At 36.3% G+C, this 16,361-nt stretch overlaps 1 protein-coding gene across 1 annotated transcript in view; it reads right to left on the bottom strand.

Moving 5' to 3' along the window:
* LOC133189660 (CD151 antigen-like) overlaps positions 1-4,028 on the bottom strand; it is a 7,748-nt gene extending 3,720 nt beyond the window's left edge. The window contains exons 1-3 of the mRNA XM_061325059.1: positions 3,966-4,028; positions 3,470-3,586; positions 1,055-1,148 (exon numbers count right to left, since the gene is read on the bottom strand). Of these exons, the coding sequence (XP_061181043.1) occupies positions 1,055-1,148; positions 3,470-3,586; positions 3,966-4,028 (274 nt within the window). The remainder of the gene's footprint in view (positions 1-1,054; positions 1,149-3,469; positions 3,587-3,965) is intronic.
* Positions 4,029-16,361: the final 12,333 nt, after the last annotated feature.

Here is a 16,361-nt window from a genome sequence, read left to right as displayed (position 1 = left end):
GGACAAAATGTGATCAGAAAAGCTCACTTGAGCCTTCGGCTCAGGTGAGCTAAAAAACAAAACTTTTGTATGAATGGTCATTGAAATAATGGTAAATAATTCATAACACTATAAGTTTTGAATATATTTATATATCGAAAGACTATTTCATGTATGTAGTAGGTTTTTCTAATAAATTTATCGGTAAAATTATATATACATGTATTCCTTACCGAGAGCATCGTGGCAACGAACCCGAAGTACAATTTGTACTTCGTAGTAAACTTGCTAACATTAAAAGAGAAAATTAATGAATAATGTATTGTTCAAATACAATTAAAGCTGTGTAAAATGTTGTGCTTTAATCAATACATTTCATTTTTTTTTCTGAATACAGTCTTTTGTATCAAATACGAGTTCGGCTTATTCATAGGGCGTTAAAAACTAATTTTTACACAGACCCGGTACTTGGGTCTTGGTTTATAAATGTATGTAGTATGTACCCTATTGATATATATATATATATATATAAAGTAAACTACATTTTTTAGGTATAAATAAGGTACATACATATTTATAATCCAAGACCCAAGTATGTGTGAATTGTCCCCCCCTCCCCCCCCCCCCCCCGAAAAAAAAATCATCCAGTTTATGAGTAAAATGTGCATATTCGCTACTTTTATCCTTGACGGAAATGAAATAAGAGCATCTGAAGTACAATATCCATAACATAGTATATTACAGGTTTCACAATAAACGCCAATTAACGAAATTGTTATTTTTTCAAGTTTTTACAGAAAAGGGGGGGGGGGGTGGAGACATTCATCTACTTCATGCGGGATTTTGAACAAAGTGTTTCCTCCTGCTATAAGCCTGTAGGCTGTCAGTAAAAACTACAATTATATATTTTCTGTCGTTAGTGGTATAAATTCAATTCCCCGCGCTTGCGCGGGATTTCATCTAGTTCATTCAAAATAGACTAGCAGTAGTTACACATGTTCCCGAATGCTAACAGACTGTGATATTTCCATAATAAATACTCTTGGTTTCAGACTAAACACGTCAATATTCTTACCGGATTCTTGGGTTCTGAACCATTCTGACTTTATTTTGTAGATTGCCCAGGAGTCTGTGGAGTTGGCGTCTCCTGAGACACCGCAACACTTCAACTGCACAAAAAGAGAAGAATTAAAGACAATCACAGAAATACCGCAACACTTCAACTGCACAAAAAGACCAGAATTAAAGAAAATATCAGAAATACTTCAACTGCACAAAAGACCAAAATTAAAGAAAATATCAGAAATACCGCAACGCTTCAACTGCACAAAAGACCAGAATTAAAGACAATATCAGAAATACCGCAACGCTTCAACTGCATAAAAAGGACCAGAATTAAAGACAATCACAGAAATACTGCAACACTTCAACTGCACAAAAGATCAAAATAAAAGAAAATATCAGAAATACCACAACACTTCAACTGCACAAAATACCAGAATTAAAGACAATATCAGAAATACCACAACCCTTCAACTGCACAAAAGACCAGAATTAAACACAATATCAGAGATAACGCAACACTTCAACTTCACAAAAGACCAGAATTAAAGACAATATCAGAAATACCGCAACACTTCAACTGCACAAAAGACCAGAATTAAAGACAATCACAGAAATACCGCAACAATTCAACTGCACAAAAGACCAGAATTAAAGACAATCACAGAAATACCACAACACTTAAACTGCACAAAAGACCAGAATTAAAGACAATCACAGAAATACCGCAACGATTCAACTGCACAAAGGGACCAGAATTAAAGACAATATCAGAAATACCGCAACACTTCAACTGCACAAAAGACCAGAATTATAGACAATCACAGAAATTTCACAACACTTAAACTGCACTAAAAGATCAGAATTAAAGACAATATCAAAGATACCGCAACACTTCAACTGCACAAAAATACCAGAATTAAAGACAATCACAGAAATACCGCAACACTTCAACTGCACAAAAGACCAGAATTAAAGACAATCACAGAAATACCGCAACAATTCAACTGCACAAAGGGACCAGAATTAAAGACAATATCAGAAATACCGCAACACTTCAACTGCACTAAAAGATCAGAATTAAGGACAATCACAGAAATACCGCAACACTTCAACTGCACAAAAGACTAAAATTATAGAAAATATCAGAAATACCGCAACACTTCAACTGCACAAAAGACCAGAATTAAAGACAATCACAGAAATACCGTAACACTTCAACTGCACAAAAGACCAGAATTAAAGACATTATCAGAGAGAAAGTCTGTTATTAACACTGTACAACTAAAAGTCACTAGAAAAGACCTCTCCTGTACAAAATAGTACTGTCTGAGAGAGTGAACAAACCAAATGATGATTTTATATGCAAAAGTCGAATAAAGAATAAACCAAGAATAATCAAAATTAGTCTCTGTGAACCTCTTATCTTTGACTTATTCATCTGGGCTCACAACCATTCTTCTTTGAATTTTGTAGGAAGTAGGAACATTTATTTATATAGCTGTTTTGTGGTCAATGCAGTTGCAGTTGAAATTAACACTGTGCCTTTTTATGGTTTCTAAAATGTTGGATTTCAGCTAAAAATCATTCAATCATATAATAAATTATATCTTTAAGCAACTTTTAAGTGTATGTGTATAATATTATTTCCTTTGTGTTTGTATCGGTAGTAAACTAGAAAGATCGTTCATCAAATTTGAAAACCGATTCAGGACTACGCCTTCCCTTTTACCAGGAGAGCGCTATTACATGTAGTGCTGCTGCTTATTTTCATATCGTTTTTGAAACTGTATTAAACTTTAATGAAATGCTGTTTAAACCAAACAGTTACATCATGTTTTAGACAAAAATTAGAATTTAAATTTTTAAACAGTTGCTCTGTCCATCGAAATAGAAAATCAATGCAGAGAATGTTAGATTCGGTCACATGATATTTTAGAAGGATTAACATTCTGAATTATCTAGCAGGTTAGTAATTGATAATTTGCACAGTTCTTAGAAATATGAATTTATACGAAAAATTTACTAGATTGAAAGTCAACGTTCCCGGATAAGACTAAAATGTTGGAGATATATAAAACTTGTTAAAGTTTACATGGATTGTTTTTGTGACCGTTGCTACAAAACAAGTTATTTGCCCTTCATTTTGTTTTTGGTTTTTGTTGAAATAATAATAAAATATACTGGTAAATAAATAGTACGCTGTAAACTGTGTCATAATAAAGGTAAAAATCCGTAGGAGATCATCGCTTCCAATCTCATTTTCAGCTCACTTGAGTTGAAACTTTATGGAAACACATATTTGTTTTGGTGGGAAGGGAGGATACCCTGGGCTTACTTTCATATAAATCTTAGGTGTTCATTGGTGCTACTTTGCATGTGCGCTTTTCCTGTAATCATCACATTGTCTGACATATACATCGTGTACCTGCTTCTGTAGGAAATCCCACATTTCCGTCACCACACGATTTTCTGGATCTTGTTGGTTCACTCCGTACTTCTCTATCAAGACAGTCTTCATCGATTCCTTCGTCTGATGTAACGTCTACAATATAGAGAGATGATTTAGAGCAATTAACTGTCATGTACAAAGTTAAATGGAACAAATTCTAAATTTGGTAGAGGAAAGTATGTCTTATATAGACTTTTTAGCACACTTATCGAAAAGCTGAGGAGTGGGTTTTATTACAAATACTCAAAATATAATACATGTATACAAATTTAAGTCCTTGCATACTATAAAAAAACTGCCTCGTTTTTTAAAAATTATTTCAGCTTGAAATAAAAAAAATGCTTCGAAAATTTTCAGTTTTAATTATTCTACTTGAGGTTGGAATAGACACAAGATAGTCTTTTCCCAACCCACTTTCCCTTCTCTAATACCTCTTTCTCCCATTTACTCTGCCCCTCCCTCTTTCACGTACCTGGCCAAGGAACAGGAAGACGAGCACTGAAGTTGTTAATAATACGATGAATACTATCGTCATCAGAACGGAATACTGAAGAAAAAAACCGAGATTACCAAATATTATAGAAGTTAACTATGACTATCACTTTAACTGGTTCGTAGAGATTTTGAGAAACGTGTTTTCGGGGAATATTACATTTCTTTGTCTGTTTTCTTTTTTTACTTACACTGGCTAGCATGACCTTGCTTTCTTTAGCAGCACCTACACAGCCACAAAGTGAGATGACCGCGATAGAAGCTCCTCCTGCAATGGCGACATAGGCCGCGATATGATACAGTTCATTCCCCAGGACTCCAGACAGTTCTTTGGGTCCATAGTCTGATACTAGAATATACACTCCTAGAGCGGCACAGGCTGATCCCGCTAGCTGTACAAAATATGTTCCATTAATAGGAGAAGGAAAGAAGTCACGTGATTATCAGCTCAAAAAAATCATACACGAACACTCCTTCTTTACAAAAATTGCTACTTTGAAAATATTTAAAAATTAATTTGTATTTAACGCAATTTCAATGGGAAAAAGGGAATTTTTTTGCAGGAAAAGGGATAATAATATAATATATACTTCACTGACAAAATTCTCCAATTTAAAGTTTTTGAAATTCGGCGATTACAATGATGTTTGTTTTATAAATCGTTGAAAATAAAAACAAGGTTACAAATGGTTTACTGTAAAATCCCTTGACTACACCACATGTGATTAAATCCTTGTTTTGGAAAAAGGGGGTTAAAAATATGAAATTGTAACATTTGTATCCAACATTTCTTCGTTTTTGTTTGAATGTTGAGAAAGAAGAAAAAACATACAAACACCAGTAGGTTGAATATCAAAGATCCAGATTTCAGAAAGCTCATTGAACTTGACATCTCAAAAACCTGTAAAAGAATTGTTTAAGACGCTTCATATAAATGCAGAACAAATCTTATTACCTGGCTCTATTTTTCTCAGCTTGTCAAACAAAATACTATGAATGATGTGTCTTTATTATGCAGCGTAATCGTTTTACCCAGTGGATCAGTGCATGATTGCGCAACACAAGGAAGTGATCAAGAGCTAGAAGGAAGCTTAGTATGCAACAGTAATGACACATTTATAAAAAATTTCTTTTTATGATAAACTTACTACAATTTATGTTCTTTAGCGTTTAAATGAAATGATCTTCAAAAATCAACTTAAAGTCTTAATTACCGGTAATTTTCGAATCCATTTTTTTTTTAATCTAAAAGATTGATTTTATAAATACATGTATATAAAATGTATAGTGAGTTTGTATTCAAACCATTGATTATTTGTTTTGAGATGATACGAAAGATATTAAACATGCTTTATGATTAATTATTTTTTTACTTAAAAATATACATATTTAAATGTAATTATAGTTAAAAATGCCAATTTGAAGAAATTTTTTTCACTCTGAAGAAATAGCCTTTGCTACCTTACCTTTTGAGCAATATTCCACACTATACTGTTTTTTTTTTGTCTGTGTGACGTCAGCATGTTACGCTTTCGTCCCCTGCGGCCCCTCTCTACACCTAGGTAATTATGTCAGGTAAGGATACACCCGAATATGTAACATTCTACACAGGATAAAATTATATGTATCAACAAAAACATTGACGAAAGCTGTATAAAAATAGAATACCAACTGTCTAGTGACAGTTTTTCTATAACTCTACAGGGACCAGACGCCCTAAGCGAAATACCCCTTTAGGCCCGAAAGAAGGGAAAGGGGGAGGGGATCGTCACAAAACATTTTTGAGAGGGCACAACCGCCTATTAGCTTTTCCCCCATAGGTATATCGTGAAAAAAAATATTGAAAAATATAGAAAAGTGTCTAGTTGCATAATTAAGGGGGGACCATCTCCACCCCCGGAATCTTGCGGGCCTACCGTTACAACGGATTATAGTATCGATGAAGAGGGGTGTATCGCGTCTGGGCTATAAGACACATGCTTTAGGTTTTTACGATCAGATTAAGTCATAAAATTCAGCAGTGTTTCCGATTCCAACTATACACCTTTTTTGTTTTGTTTGCTTATTTCTTTTTCTTATTTTTGTTTGCTTGGATTTGTTTGTTTTTTGTGTTTATTTGTTTTTATGATTCATTTATTATTTTTTGTAAAATTACTAATTTTTACTTAAATGATTCAACTTTTGTTGATTTAAAAGAATTGCATATTTGGTGTAGAAAATATTTTAAACAGCTTGTTGCTGTAATCCATATTGATGTTTTATATCCATGTTTATGCAAGTAAATCCGTTTTGTAAAGTAAAACATATGGTCATTATTCAATTAAAATATTTCGGATTACTGAGAAGGGAAGCTTTGGAATTTGGCTTCTGGGTTGCAGTGTCTTCTGCATATACGTGCACCTTTGCACCAAAGTAAACACTAAGAAAGATGAGTACTTAACAAGAGGCCCAGGGGCCACATCGCTCACCTGAGCAATATGGCTAGGAAAAAGCAGAAATCAGTTCAGTCTTGAAAGGTTAAAAAGTTTAAATATAAAAGTGATGTGGGGGAGGGGTGATTTGAACTAAGTTGAATCTATACTTCATAGGGATGCTTTTGAATTAATATGACAGATAATGGCTTTGCTGTTCTTAAGAAGAAATTTTTTATTGATATATCCTTTGTATAACTATGATCCCCTGTTATGGCTCCTCTATTCTCCTGGGGGGTCCTGAATTGAACAAATTTGAATCTACATTACCTGAAGATGCTTCCATTAAATATGACCAATCATGGCTTTGCTGTTCTTGAGAAGAAGATTTTTAAAGATTTTTCCTATGTATTCCTATATAAAACTTTGATTACCCATTGTGGCCCCTCCCTACCCCCGGGGGTCATGATTTGAACATACTTGAATCTACACTATCTGAGGATGCTTCCATATACTGTAAATATGACCAATCATGGTTTTGCTGTTCTTCAGAAGAAGATTTTTAAAGATTTTTCCTATATATTCCTATGTAAAACTTTGATTGCCCATTGTGACCCAACCCTATGCCCGGGGATCATGATTTGAACAAGTTTGAATCTACATTACCTGAGGATGCTTCCATTTAAATATGACCAATCACGGCTTTGCTGTTCTTGAGAAGAAGATTTTCAAAAAAAATTTCTATGTATTCCTTTGTGAAACTTTGATCGCCCATTGTGGCCCCACCCTACCCCTGGGGGTCATGATTTGAACAAATATGAATGTACACTACCGGAGGATGCTTTCACATGAATATGACCAATCATGGCTTTGCTGTTCTTGAGAAGAAGATTTTTTGAAGATTTTTCCTGTATATGATATTCCTATGTAAAACTTTGATCACCCATTGTTGCCCCTCCCTACCCCCGGGGTCATGATTTGAACAAACTTAAATCTACACTACCGTAGGATGCTTCTATATAAATATGACCAATCATGGATTTGCTGTTCTTGAGAAGAAGATTTTTCCTATATATTCATATGTAAAACTTTGATCGCCCATTGTGGCCCCACCTTACCCCGGGGGTCATGATTTGAACAAATTTGAATCTACACTACATGTACCTGAGGATGCTTCCATATAAGTTTCATGTTTTCAAGCACAGTGGTTCTTGAGAAGAAGATTTTTTAAATGATGCCATCAATTTTTCACGAATTCATAATTATCTCCCCGTGGATGAAGGTGTGGCCCTTCATTTAAACACATTTGAATCCCCTTTACCTAAGGATACTTTGTGGCAAGTTTGGTTGAAATTGGCCTAGTGGTTCTTGAGAAGAAGATGAAAATGTGAAAAGTTAACAATGACGACAACGATGACAGACAACGGACAAATTTCGATCAGAAAAGTTCACTTGAGCCTTCGGCTCAGGTGAGCTAAAAAGGGCAAAGTGATGTATGCGCTACTCGTCTAAAGGTCAGACGTTTTATCTCAAAACAGAATTGGGATTTGAAAAATATCTAAATACACGACCTAAAAAATTAAAGTAATTTAAATAAATGATAAAATTTTAGGACAATATGCATCGTCTTCTAGTTGAGACCGCATGGGAAATGGTGCGGAATTCCCAAAAATGGCTGAGAGAATGTCATATACATGTATTTGTAATAATGGGCAATTTGTAGACGAGTATAATAACGTACCGGAGTGTTAACTTTTTTTCAGAATATTGTAATAGTCCATATTTTAACAAATTTTCAGAATTATTGTTGACTCTTGACTCCATTGAATTAATTAAACTGTGAACAGTTACATATACTAGTATCTAAAAGTATAAACAAGTCTATCCTCCATATTAATACCCCTTTTTGACTTGTACGTTAACAAATCATGCATATATTATTGTATCTATGCTATGTCCCCTGCGGGACCATGATTGGCAAATAAATCTTACATTATTCTGTATGCAGGCCCGTAGGAAGCAATTTCAGTTGGGGGTGCAAACAAACATTTTCGGGGGGAGGGGTACTACAACGCAAAACTTCCTTCACAAACAAAAAAGGAAACAGACGTTAGTACTAGGGATGTCAATTTTGTCAATAATTCATATTCGAATATTCAATGAAAGTATTCGAATATTCGATAAAATAAATAAAATCTGTTTTATTTTAAATATACATCATGAAAGCGTAGGTATACTTATATTGGAAGTAAAATTGTGTGAAGACTTGTAGGTGTACAATAAGAAATTTCATTTGATATTTGTCAATGTTTGAAATAAATAATTGATTTAAATGAAGAAAAGTATAATTTTAACAAATGAAACATGTGTATTTATAGTAACTCCAACTGAGGAACCAGTCATCTTACAAAAGGCAAGATAGTCGTAACGGTATACTAGCTGTTCAGATTTCAATGTGTGTAATTAATTACAATTATCTGCCTAATAAGCGATATGATTATAATCTTTGATACATTGTAAACAAATATTTCCATAGACAGTTTTCCTAGGTAATTAACTAATTTCCCGATAATGAATATAAAATTCAGGATTATGTACAACCCGAGATAATCAAGTAATTTACACATTTATTCTGAAATTAAGCCCTTTACAATATTAATTACAGACCAATTCTATCGGACATCCATTCAAAGATCAATTAATACATACTCTTCACGCCTTCTAGACATTCTAAGATTTCATTTTGTTGTCTTCGATTCTAGATCTGATCATATCTAACTAAAAAACTATGAAAGTATATATATTTGTATTATACATAAAGCATTATTGTACATTTTTTAAACACCTTACTCAAAACAAAATACATGTAATTTAGTAGATCTATAAGATAAGAAAGTAGTGAAAGACATCAGGCGATCGAAATTGATCGCTAGTAAATTAAACAGGGATAATCCCAGCACTGTTCTAATCAAAATTTATTAATCACAGTACTTCTTTTTTATGAAATCTGAAAAAACACCGAATATTCGAATCTTAAATTCATATTCGAATATCAACTCATCGAATGAATATTCGAATATTCGTTGCCATCCCTAGTTAGTATATGTATCGATATCGATGGGGCTAAAATGCCCCTCTTTACTACGCCCATGGTAGGTATTTCCCCCAAAGTCACGTGTACCTTGTATATTTTCTTTTATATATTGTATAAAGAAGTGATTGATGGATTAAAATTGAACAAGAAGCTAACTTGAACTTCGAAAAGAAGACGAACTTGGTCAAGAAGATCTGCCAGAAATCCTAGAGGCGGACTTGATCATCAACTAATCAAGATAGATTCACATACATTTTCCAGAAATCAGCCCAATATGTGCAAGCGTCTAGAAAAAAAGTCCAGAAAACTAAGTACAAAGGACCGACTGACGGACAGGAAACATCTTATCTTCACCGGTAGGGTCTAATAATAAATGACATTAAAAATTAATTGAAAATCAATGCCTTCTTCCAGAGAAGATGAAAGTTGTTGTTTTTCAGCATTTCAAAAAATAAGGAGATACGTAAACATTCCCCGATTAGTTACTCAATTTATCACGTATACAGCGAAAAGATAATGATAAATTGATCACTTCAATTATTTGTTCTCGTGAACACATATAAGCAAACTCATAAAGTATTTCTATGGTGTCCGGATAGGGCCATTTGCAAAAGCTCAACAGCGCGTTCAGAAAAACACGCCGTCGCGCTGACACACAACACGCTGTCATGCTAACACAAGTTCGCACAACACGCCGTCGCGCTATCACACAACACGCCGTCGCGCTAACGCAACTTTACACAACACGCTGTCGCGCTGTCACACAACTCGCTAACACAACTTTGTGATAGCGCGAATGCGAGTTGTGTGTTAGCGCGACGGCGTATTGCTTGAAAGCGTGTTAGCGCGACGGCGTGTTGTGCGAACTTGTGCTAGCGTGACAGCGTGTTGTGTGTAATCGCGACGGCGTGTTGTGCGAACTTGTGCTAGCGTGACAGCGTGTTGTGTGTAATCGCGACGGCGTGTTGTGCGAACTTGTGTTAGCGTGACAGCGCGTTGTGTGTTAGCGCGACAGCGTGTTGTGCGAACTTGTGTTAGTGTGACAGCGTGTTGTGTGTTAGCGCGACGGCGCTTTTTTCTGAACGCGCTGTTGAGCTTTTGAAAATGGCCCTATCCGGACACCATATATTTCAAATGTATTAAGTGAACATTTTGATGAATTGGCTTGGTTTGACTAACAAACGCAGTATCAAGAGAGATTAGGTGGTCATGGAAATTATACAACAAAGAGACCCATGGGCCTGGGCGGTCTTCTGAGTGTCATGTTTCTCAGGCTTTGAGCACTTTACTTAAGTGGGGAAAAAATGTTGAAGATGATTCTATGATCAATATCATATTCATGCAGCTGGTCTCCTATAGGTTCAGAAGTAAAGAAGATGAGGTACACTGAATAACAAGAGGCCCACGGGCCTTATAGGTCACCTGAGTATCATGTATCAACTTTACCATGAGCCCTGCCCTAACACCAGAGCCCTGCCCTAACTCCAGAACCCTGACCCAAGGAACATAAAATTCACAAATTTGGAAGAGGCACCCTTACTAATCATAACTATACTCTTAGTTCATCGGCTTAATACCCAAGAGAAAAGGAGAAGATTTTCAAAGAATTGCATTTTTTACAATGTAATCATTAAAGCCCCACCCTAACACCAGAACCCCTGACCCAGGGGCCATGACATTCACAATTTTGGAAGAGGCACCCTTACTCATCATAACTATGCATTCAGTTTGTTTGCTAAATACCCCAGATCAAAGAAGAAGATTTTTAAAGAAATAATGCATTTTCACTATATGTTGAACAGAGCCCTGCCCTATGACCAGAACCCCTGGCCTTGGGTCCACGAATTTCACAATTTTGGAAGAGGCACCTTTCCTCATCATAACTATGCATATTGTTTGTTAATATTTAGGAGCAGAGGAGAAGATTTTTTAAGAAATAATGCGTTTTCACTATATATTCAACAGAGCTCCGCCCTAGCACCAGAACCCCTGACCCTAGGGCCATAAATTTCACAATTGTGGTAGAGGGCTCAATGCTCATTACAATCATGTCAACAGTTTGACTGCTTGATGTCCAGGAGTAAAGAAGAAGGTTTTAAAGGATTGCATTAATATTGATGGTTTTAGCCCCACCCCTCAGGCTCCAGGGGGGTAAGGGTAATGAATTTCACAATTTTTACTCCTCTTCACCCATAGATGCTATATACCAAATTTGGTTGAAATTGGTTCAGTGGTTCCAGAGAAGAAGTTGAAAATGTTCAAATGTTAACGCACGCCAAAGGACGAAAACAGATAGCAATAGGTCACCTGAGTAAAACTCTGGTGACCTAAAAAATTAACTTGTATCTACACTACCTGAAGATATTTCCACATAAGTTTCATCTTTCTTGGCCTATTAGTTCTGGATAAGAAGATTTTTCCAATGTATTGATTGATTGTATGTTTTACGTCCCATTCGAGAATTTTTCACTCATATAGAGACGTCACCATATACCGGCGAAGGGCTTCAAATTTTGACCTTTACTCGGCACTCAGGGCCATTGAGCAGTGAGAGATGTTTATCGTACCAACGCCTTGCCATGACACGGGGCCTCGGTTTTTAAGATCTCATCCAAAGGACTCGCAACTTTCACGACAAAGTGCCGAGCGCATGCAGAAGGAACAGTTGCTACCAATTTTTTATCGACTTAGGTCAGTCGCGGCCGATATTCGAACTCACAACCTCCCGATCACGGAGCGAGCGCTCTACCGACTGAGCTACCGTGAACGGTTTTTCCAATGTATTTCGATGTAAAACTTTGATCGTCCATTGTGGCCCCACCCTACCCCCGGGTTATGATTTGAACAAAATTGAATCTACACTACCTGAGGATGCTTGCACATAAGTTTCATCTTTCTTGGCCCAGTGGTTCTGGAGAAGATGATTTTTAAAGATTTTTTCCTATGTATTCCTATGTAAAACTTAGATCGTCCATTGTGACCCCACCCTACCCCCGGGGGTCATGATTTGAACAAACTTGAATCTACATTATCTGAGGATTTCTCCATATAACTTTCATGGCCTAGTGGTTCTTCAGAAGAATTTTTAAAAGATGCCATTAATTTTTCACTAATTCTTAATTTTCTCCCCTTGGAAAAAGGCTTAGCCCTTCATTTGAACAAACTTTAATCACCGTTGCCCAAGGATACTTTGTGGCTAGTTTGGTTGAAATTGGCCCAGTGGTTCTTGAGAAGAAGTCAAAAATGTGAAAAATTTACGCACGACGACGGACGAAAACAGATAGCAACAGGTCACCTAAGTGACTCAGGTGACCTAATAAATTATGACCAACTTAGCCCTATCCTTGATCCCTTATCATTTTTGTAGAGGGCTAGCTGTTCATAACAATCCTACAAACTATTTGTCTGCTACCTGTCCACAAGTAAATAAGATGCAAGATTATTTCACTCAAATCAGTCGCCACCATATACTGCATGATGAAGGGCTTCTAATTTAGACCTTGAATCGGCACCCATACAGGGCCATTGAGCAGTGAGAGATCTCTATCGTGCCAACGCCTGCTGTGATACGGGGCCTCGAATTTCAGGATCTCACAAAAGACTCTCAACTTTCACTTCACAGTGCCGAGCCCTTGGCAAAGGAAGAGTTGCTTCCCTTTTTTAATCGACTAAAGTTTGTCGCGACCAGGGCTTGAACCTACGACTTACCGATCGCGGATGCATCAATGTTACTACCATCATTCCAATAACAGCGTGTCACTTTGCTTCAGCCTTGATCGTCCGTAGTAAAATTTCACATATTGATTACCATAGTACTCAATGATTGAATGTTTGATTTCAATGAAATTAATCCTACTTTGCATATGAAACACAGATTCCAACAATACCCCGACAATACTGGCCAGTCATATTGAATGTTTTTGGCCATTTTTATACCCACATATGGTCAAAACCCTGGACCCAATAGCACAGGCACTTGTTTCGGTAATAAATTTTTAACCCATAGTATAATAATCACAGGCACTTGTTTCGTTAATAAATTTTTAACCCATAGTATAATAATAACACAAGGTATCTAACTCCGAATTACACGGAGTACCCCCCTCCCCCAGAATCGCACTCATTTACACTTTCAGAGGAAATACACTGACAAACTGTTTATACCTATGTTTTCTACGATAATTTATCTACACAACCATATATGGCATGCTTGTCTTTATTTTCTTTAGTCTCCGTAAACAGCGTCAAAACTCTGCTCGTCGAGTTTAAAAGTCGAATTCAACCATGAAATGGTATGTGCTACCGGTAATCCCGCACAGAGATTTTGATTGGCTAAAAATCTGTTTCTAAAATTACATCGGATAAACATCGTAATGTTTTCAGGGAAAATCAGACGTAAACAAGTTCTATTTACTCATGCAATATTTAAACACTGGAATTGAATTTTTAAACCCACTAATTTTTTAATTTTGTTCTCTGTGCGGGATTAGCACATACCATTTCATGGTTGAATTCGACTTTTAAACTCGACGAGCAGAGTTTTGACGCTGTTTACGGAGACTAAAGAAAATAAAGACAAGCATGCCATATATGGTTGTGTAGATAAATTATCGTAGAAAACATAGGTATAAACAGTTTGTCAGTGCATTTCCTCTGAAAGTGTAAATGAGTGCGATTCTGGGGGAGGGGGGTACTCCGTGTAATTCGGAGTTAGATACCTTGTGTTATTATTATACTATGGGATAAAAATTTATTAACGAAACAAGTGCCTGTGCCCAATACATGAATCCATAGAACCAGTATCATTTATACTCACCTACCCTTTTTACCCCTAAGAAGGGCTAGTTATAACTTCGGTTAAGACCGCGGAACATTAACTGGCAAAATTGGAAATATGCAGCTTACGTCATTTCCATCTGTTACAATCAAAACATTTAATGATAGACAACGGAATGGGCGGGTACAATTCGGCACGGACGTCAGAGAAAACGTTGGATTGAAATTCTAGTTTGAAAATCATTTTCAATCAACCTCAGCTACGCTAGAAGGCAATGAGTTACTGATTGACCCAGAAGTCAAATAATTTCAATTTCGGAATATTTTGAAGGTAAAATATATAAATCAGAATTTCTAACCAGTGTTTTTAAAGAAACATAAAGGGACAAATATTTGATTTCTGTTAGGTATGTGCATGCATGTGTTTGGAAGGGGGATTTGGAGGGGGCTGAACGATCTTGAAAAAAAAAAGTTTTTTTATAGTTTGGGCAACCCCTCCCTGTTTTTGATTGTCAAACATTTTCAGTGAAGACAAAACTAAAGAAAATACCTCTTGTCATCCTAGAAATAAATATATTTTGTCATGTGAAGGCATGATCTGACTAGACAATTTTTACCACCCCCCCCCCCCCCCCCTCTACAATCAAATAGCCATCCCTGAAAAAATAATCTCTATCTTCTATGACTTTTGCGTCTCCTTAAAATTATAGGCTAAAAATTCATATAAACAATGATAAATATGAATTTCAAACATGTATTTGGGCATTGAAATTATTTATCTTTTGGGTCATACATTCACATTCTGCGTTTGAAAACAGCTCAGGTGGATTGAAAATGAATTTCAAACTAGAATTTCAATCCAATGTTTTCTCGGACGTTCGTGTCGAATTGGACCGCCCATTTCATTGTCTATGATTAAATGTTTTGACTGTAACAGATGGAAAAAACGAGCTGTACATTTCCAATTTTGCCAGTTAATATGTTCTGCGGTCTTAAGTACAACAATTTTCCTGTAATAAACTACTCAACCACGACTTGTTGTGATAGAACTTAACATCCTCCCTTTTTTGGCGACAATGTCAGCTAGAGCAACATACCGGGCAGGTTGGCAAGACAATGCAAGGTTAACTTTTTTCCCTTGGTGGCTTCAAAAATTACGTCATTTCAAAGAGCGAGATAAATTAAAACCAGCCTCTTAGGGAAGTAACTAATACTATCAATTGTTATAGGACGACCTAAAGTAATCAATTACCTTAATAATCAATTTCTTGCATCGGTAGAGCGCTCGCTCCGTGATCGGAAGGTCTTGTGACCGAATCACGGCCACGACTGACCTAAGTCGATAAAAATACGGTAGGTAGCAACTGTTCCTTCGCCAAGCGCTCGGCACATTGATGTGAAAGTTGTGGGTCTTTCGGATGAAACCTTAAAGACCGAGGCCCCGTGTAACGGTAAGCGTTGGCACGATAAAGAACCCTCATTGCTCAATTGCCCCCGAGTTCCGAGTAAAGGTTTAAATTTGAAGCCCTTCTCCGGTATATGGTGATATCTCTATACGAGTGAAAAATTACCGAACGGGACGTAAAATAGCACACAATCAATTTCTTGTAAGTCATTGGTAAAACATCTTTTTATGACTCCGTAATCGAAGATTAGAGCCATGGCATTCATATTTCACGTGTATTCCTTGTGAAAAGACCTTCCTTTGGATACCAACAACTTTGACCTTGGAGTCTGACCCAGTTTTACAAAATTTTAAGCAACTTTAACCTTGGCCATAACTTTTGAACGGTGCTGGGGCTTTCATACTTCACAAGTATATTCCTTATGACAAGACCTTCCTTTGGATACCAACAGCTTTGACCCCTCGACTTTGGAGTTTGAACTACTTTTGGATAACTTTAACCTTGGCCATAACTTTTGAACAATTGGAGCTAGGACTTTCATACTTCACACGAGTATGACTTGTAACAAGACCTTCCTTTGGATACCAACAACTTTGTCCCTTTGACCTTGGCCTACTTTTGAAAAACCTTAACCTCTGTCATAACTTTTGAACAGTTGATGTTACATTGTAGGATTTTCATACTTCACG

This window comes from Saccostrea echinata, unplaced genomic scaffold (genome assembly GCF_033153115.1).
Source record: "Saccostrea echinata isolate AGI-Se365-2 ecotype Australia unplaced genomic scaffold, CSIRO_AGI_Sech_v1 ptg000019l, whole genome shotgun sequence".
Taxonomy (NCBI): Eukaryota; Metazoa; Mollusca; class Bivalvia; order Ostreida; family Ostreidae; genus Saccostrea; species Saccostrea echinata.
This window is presented reverse-complemented; position numbering and strand designations above follow the sequence as displayed.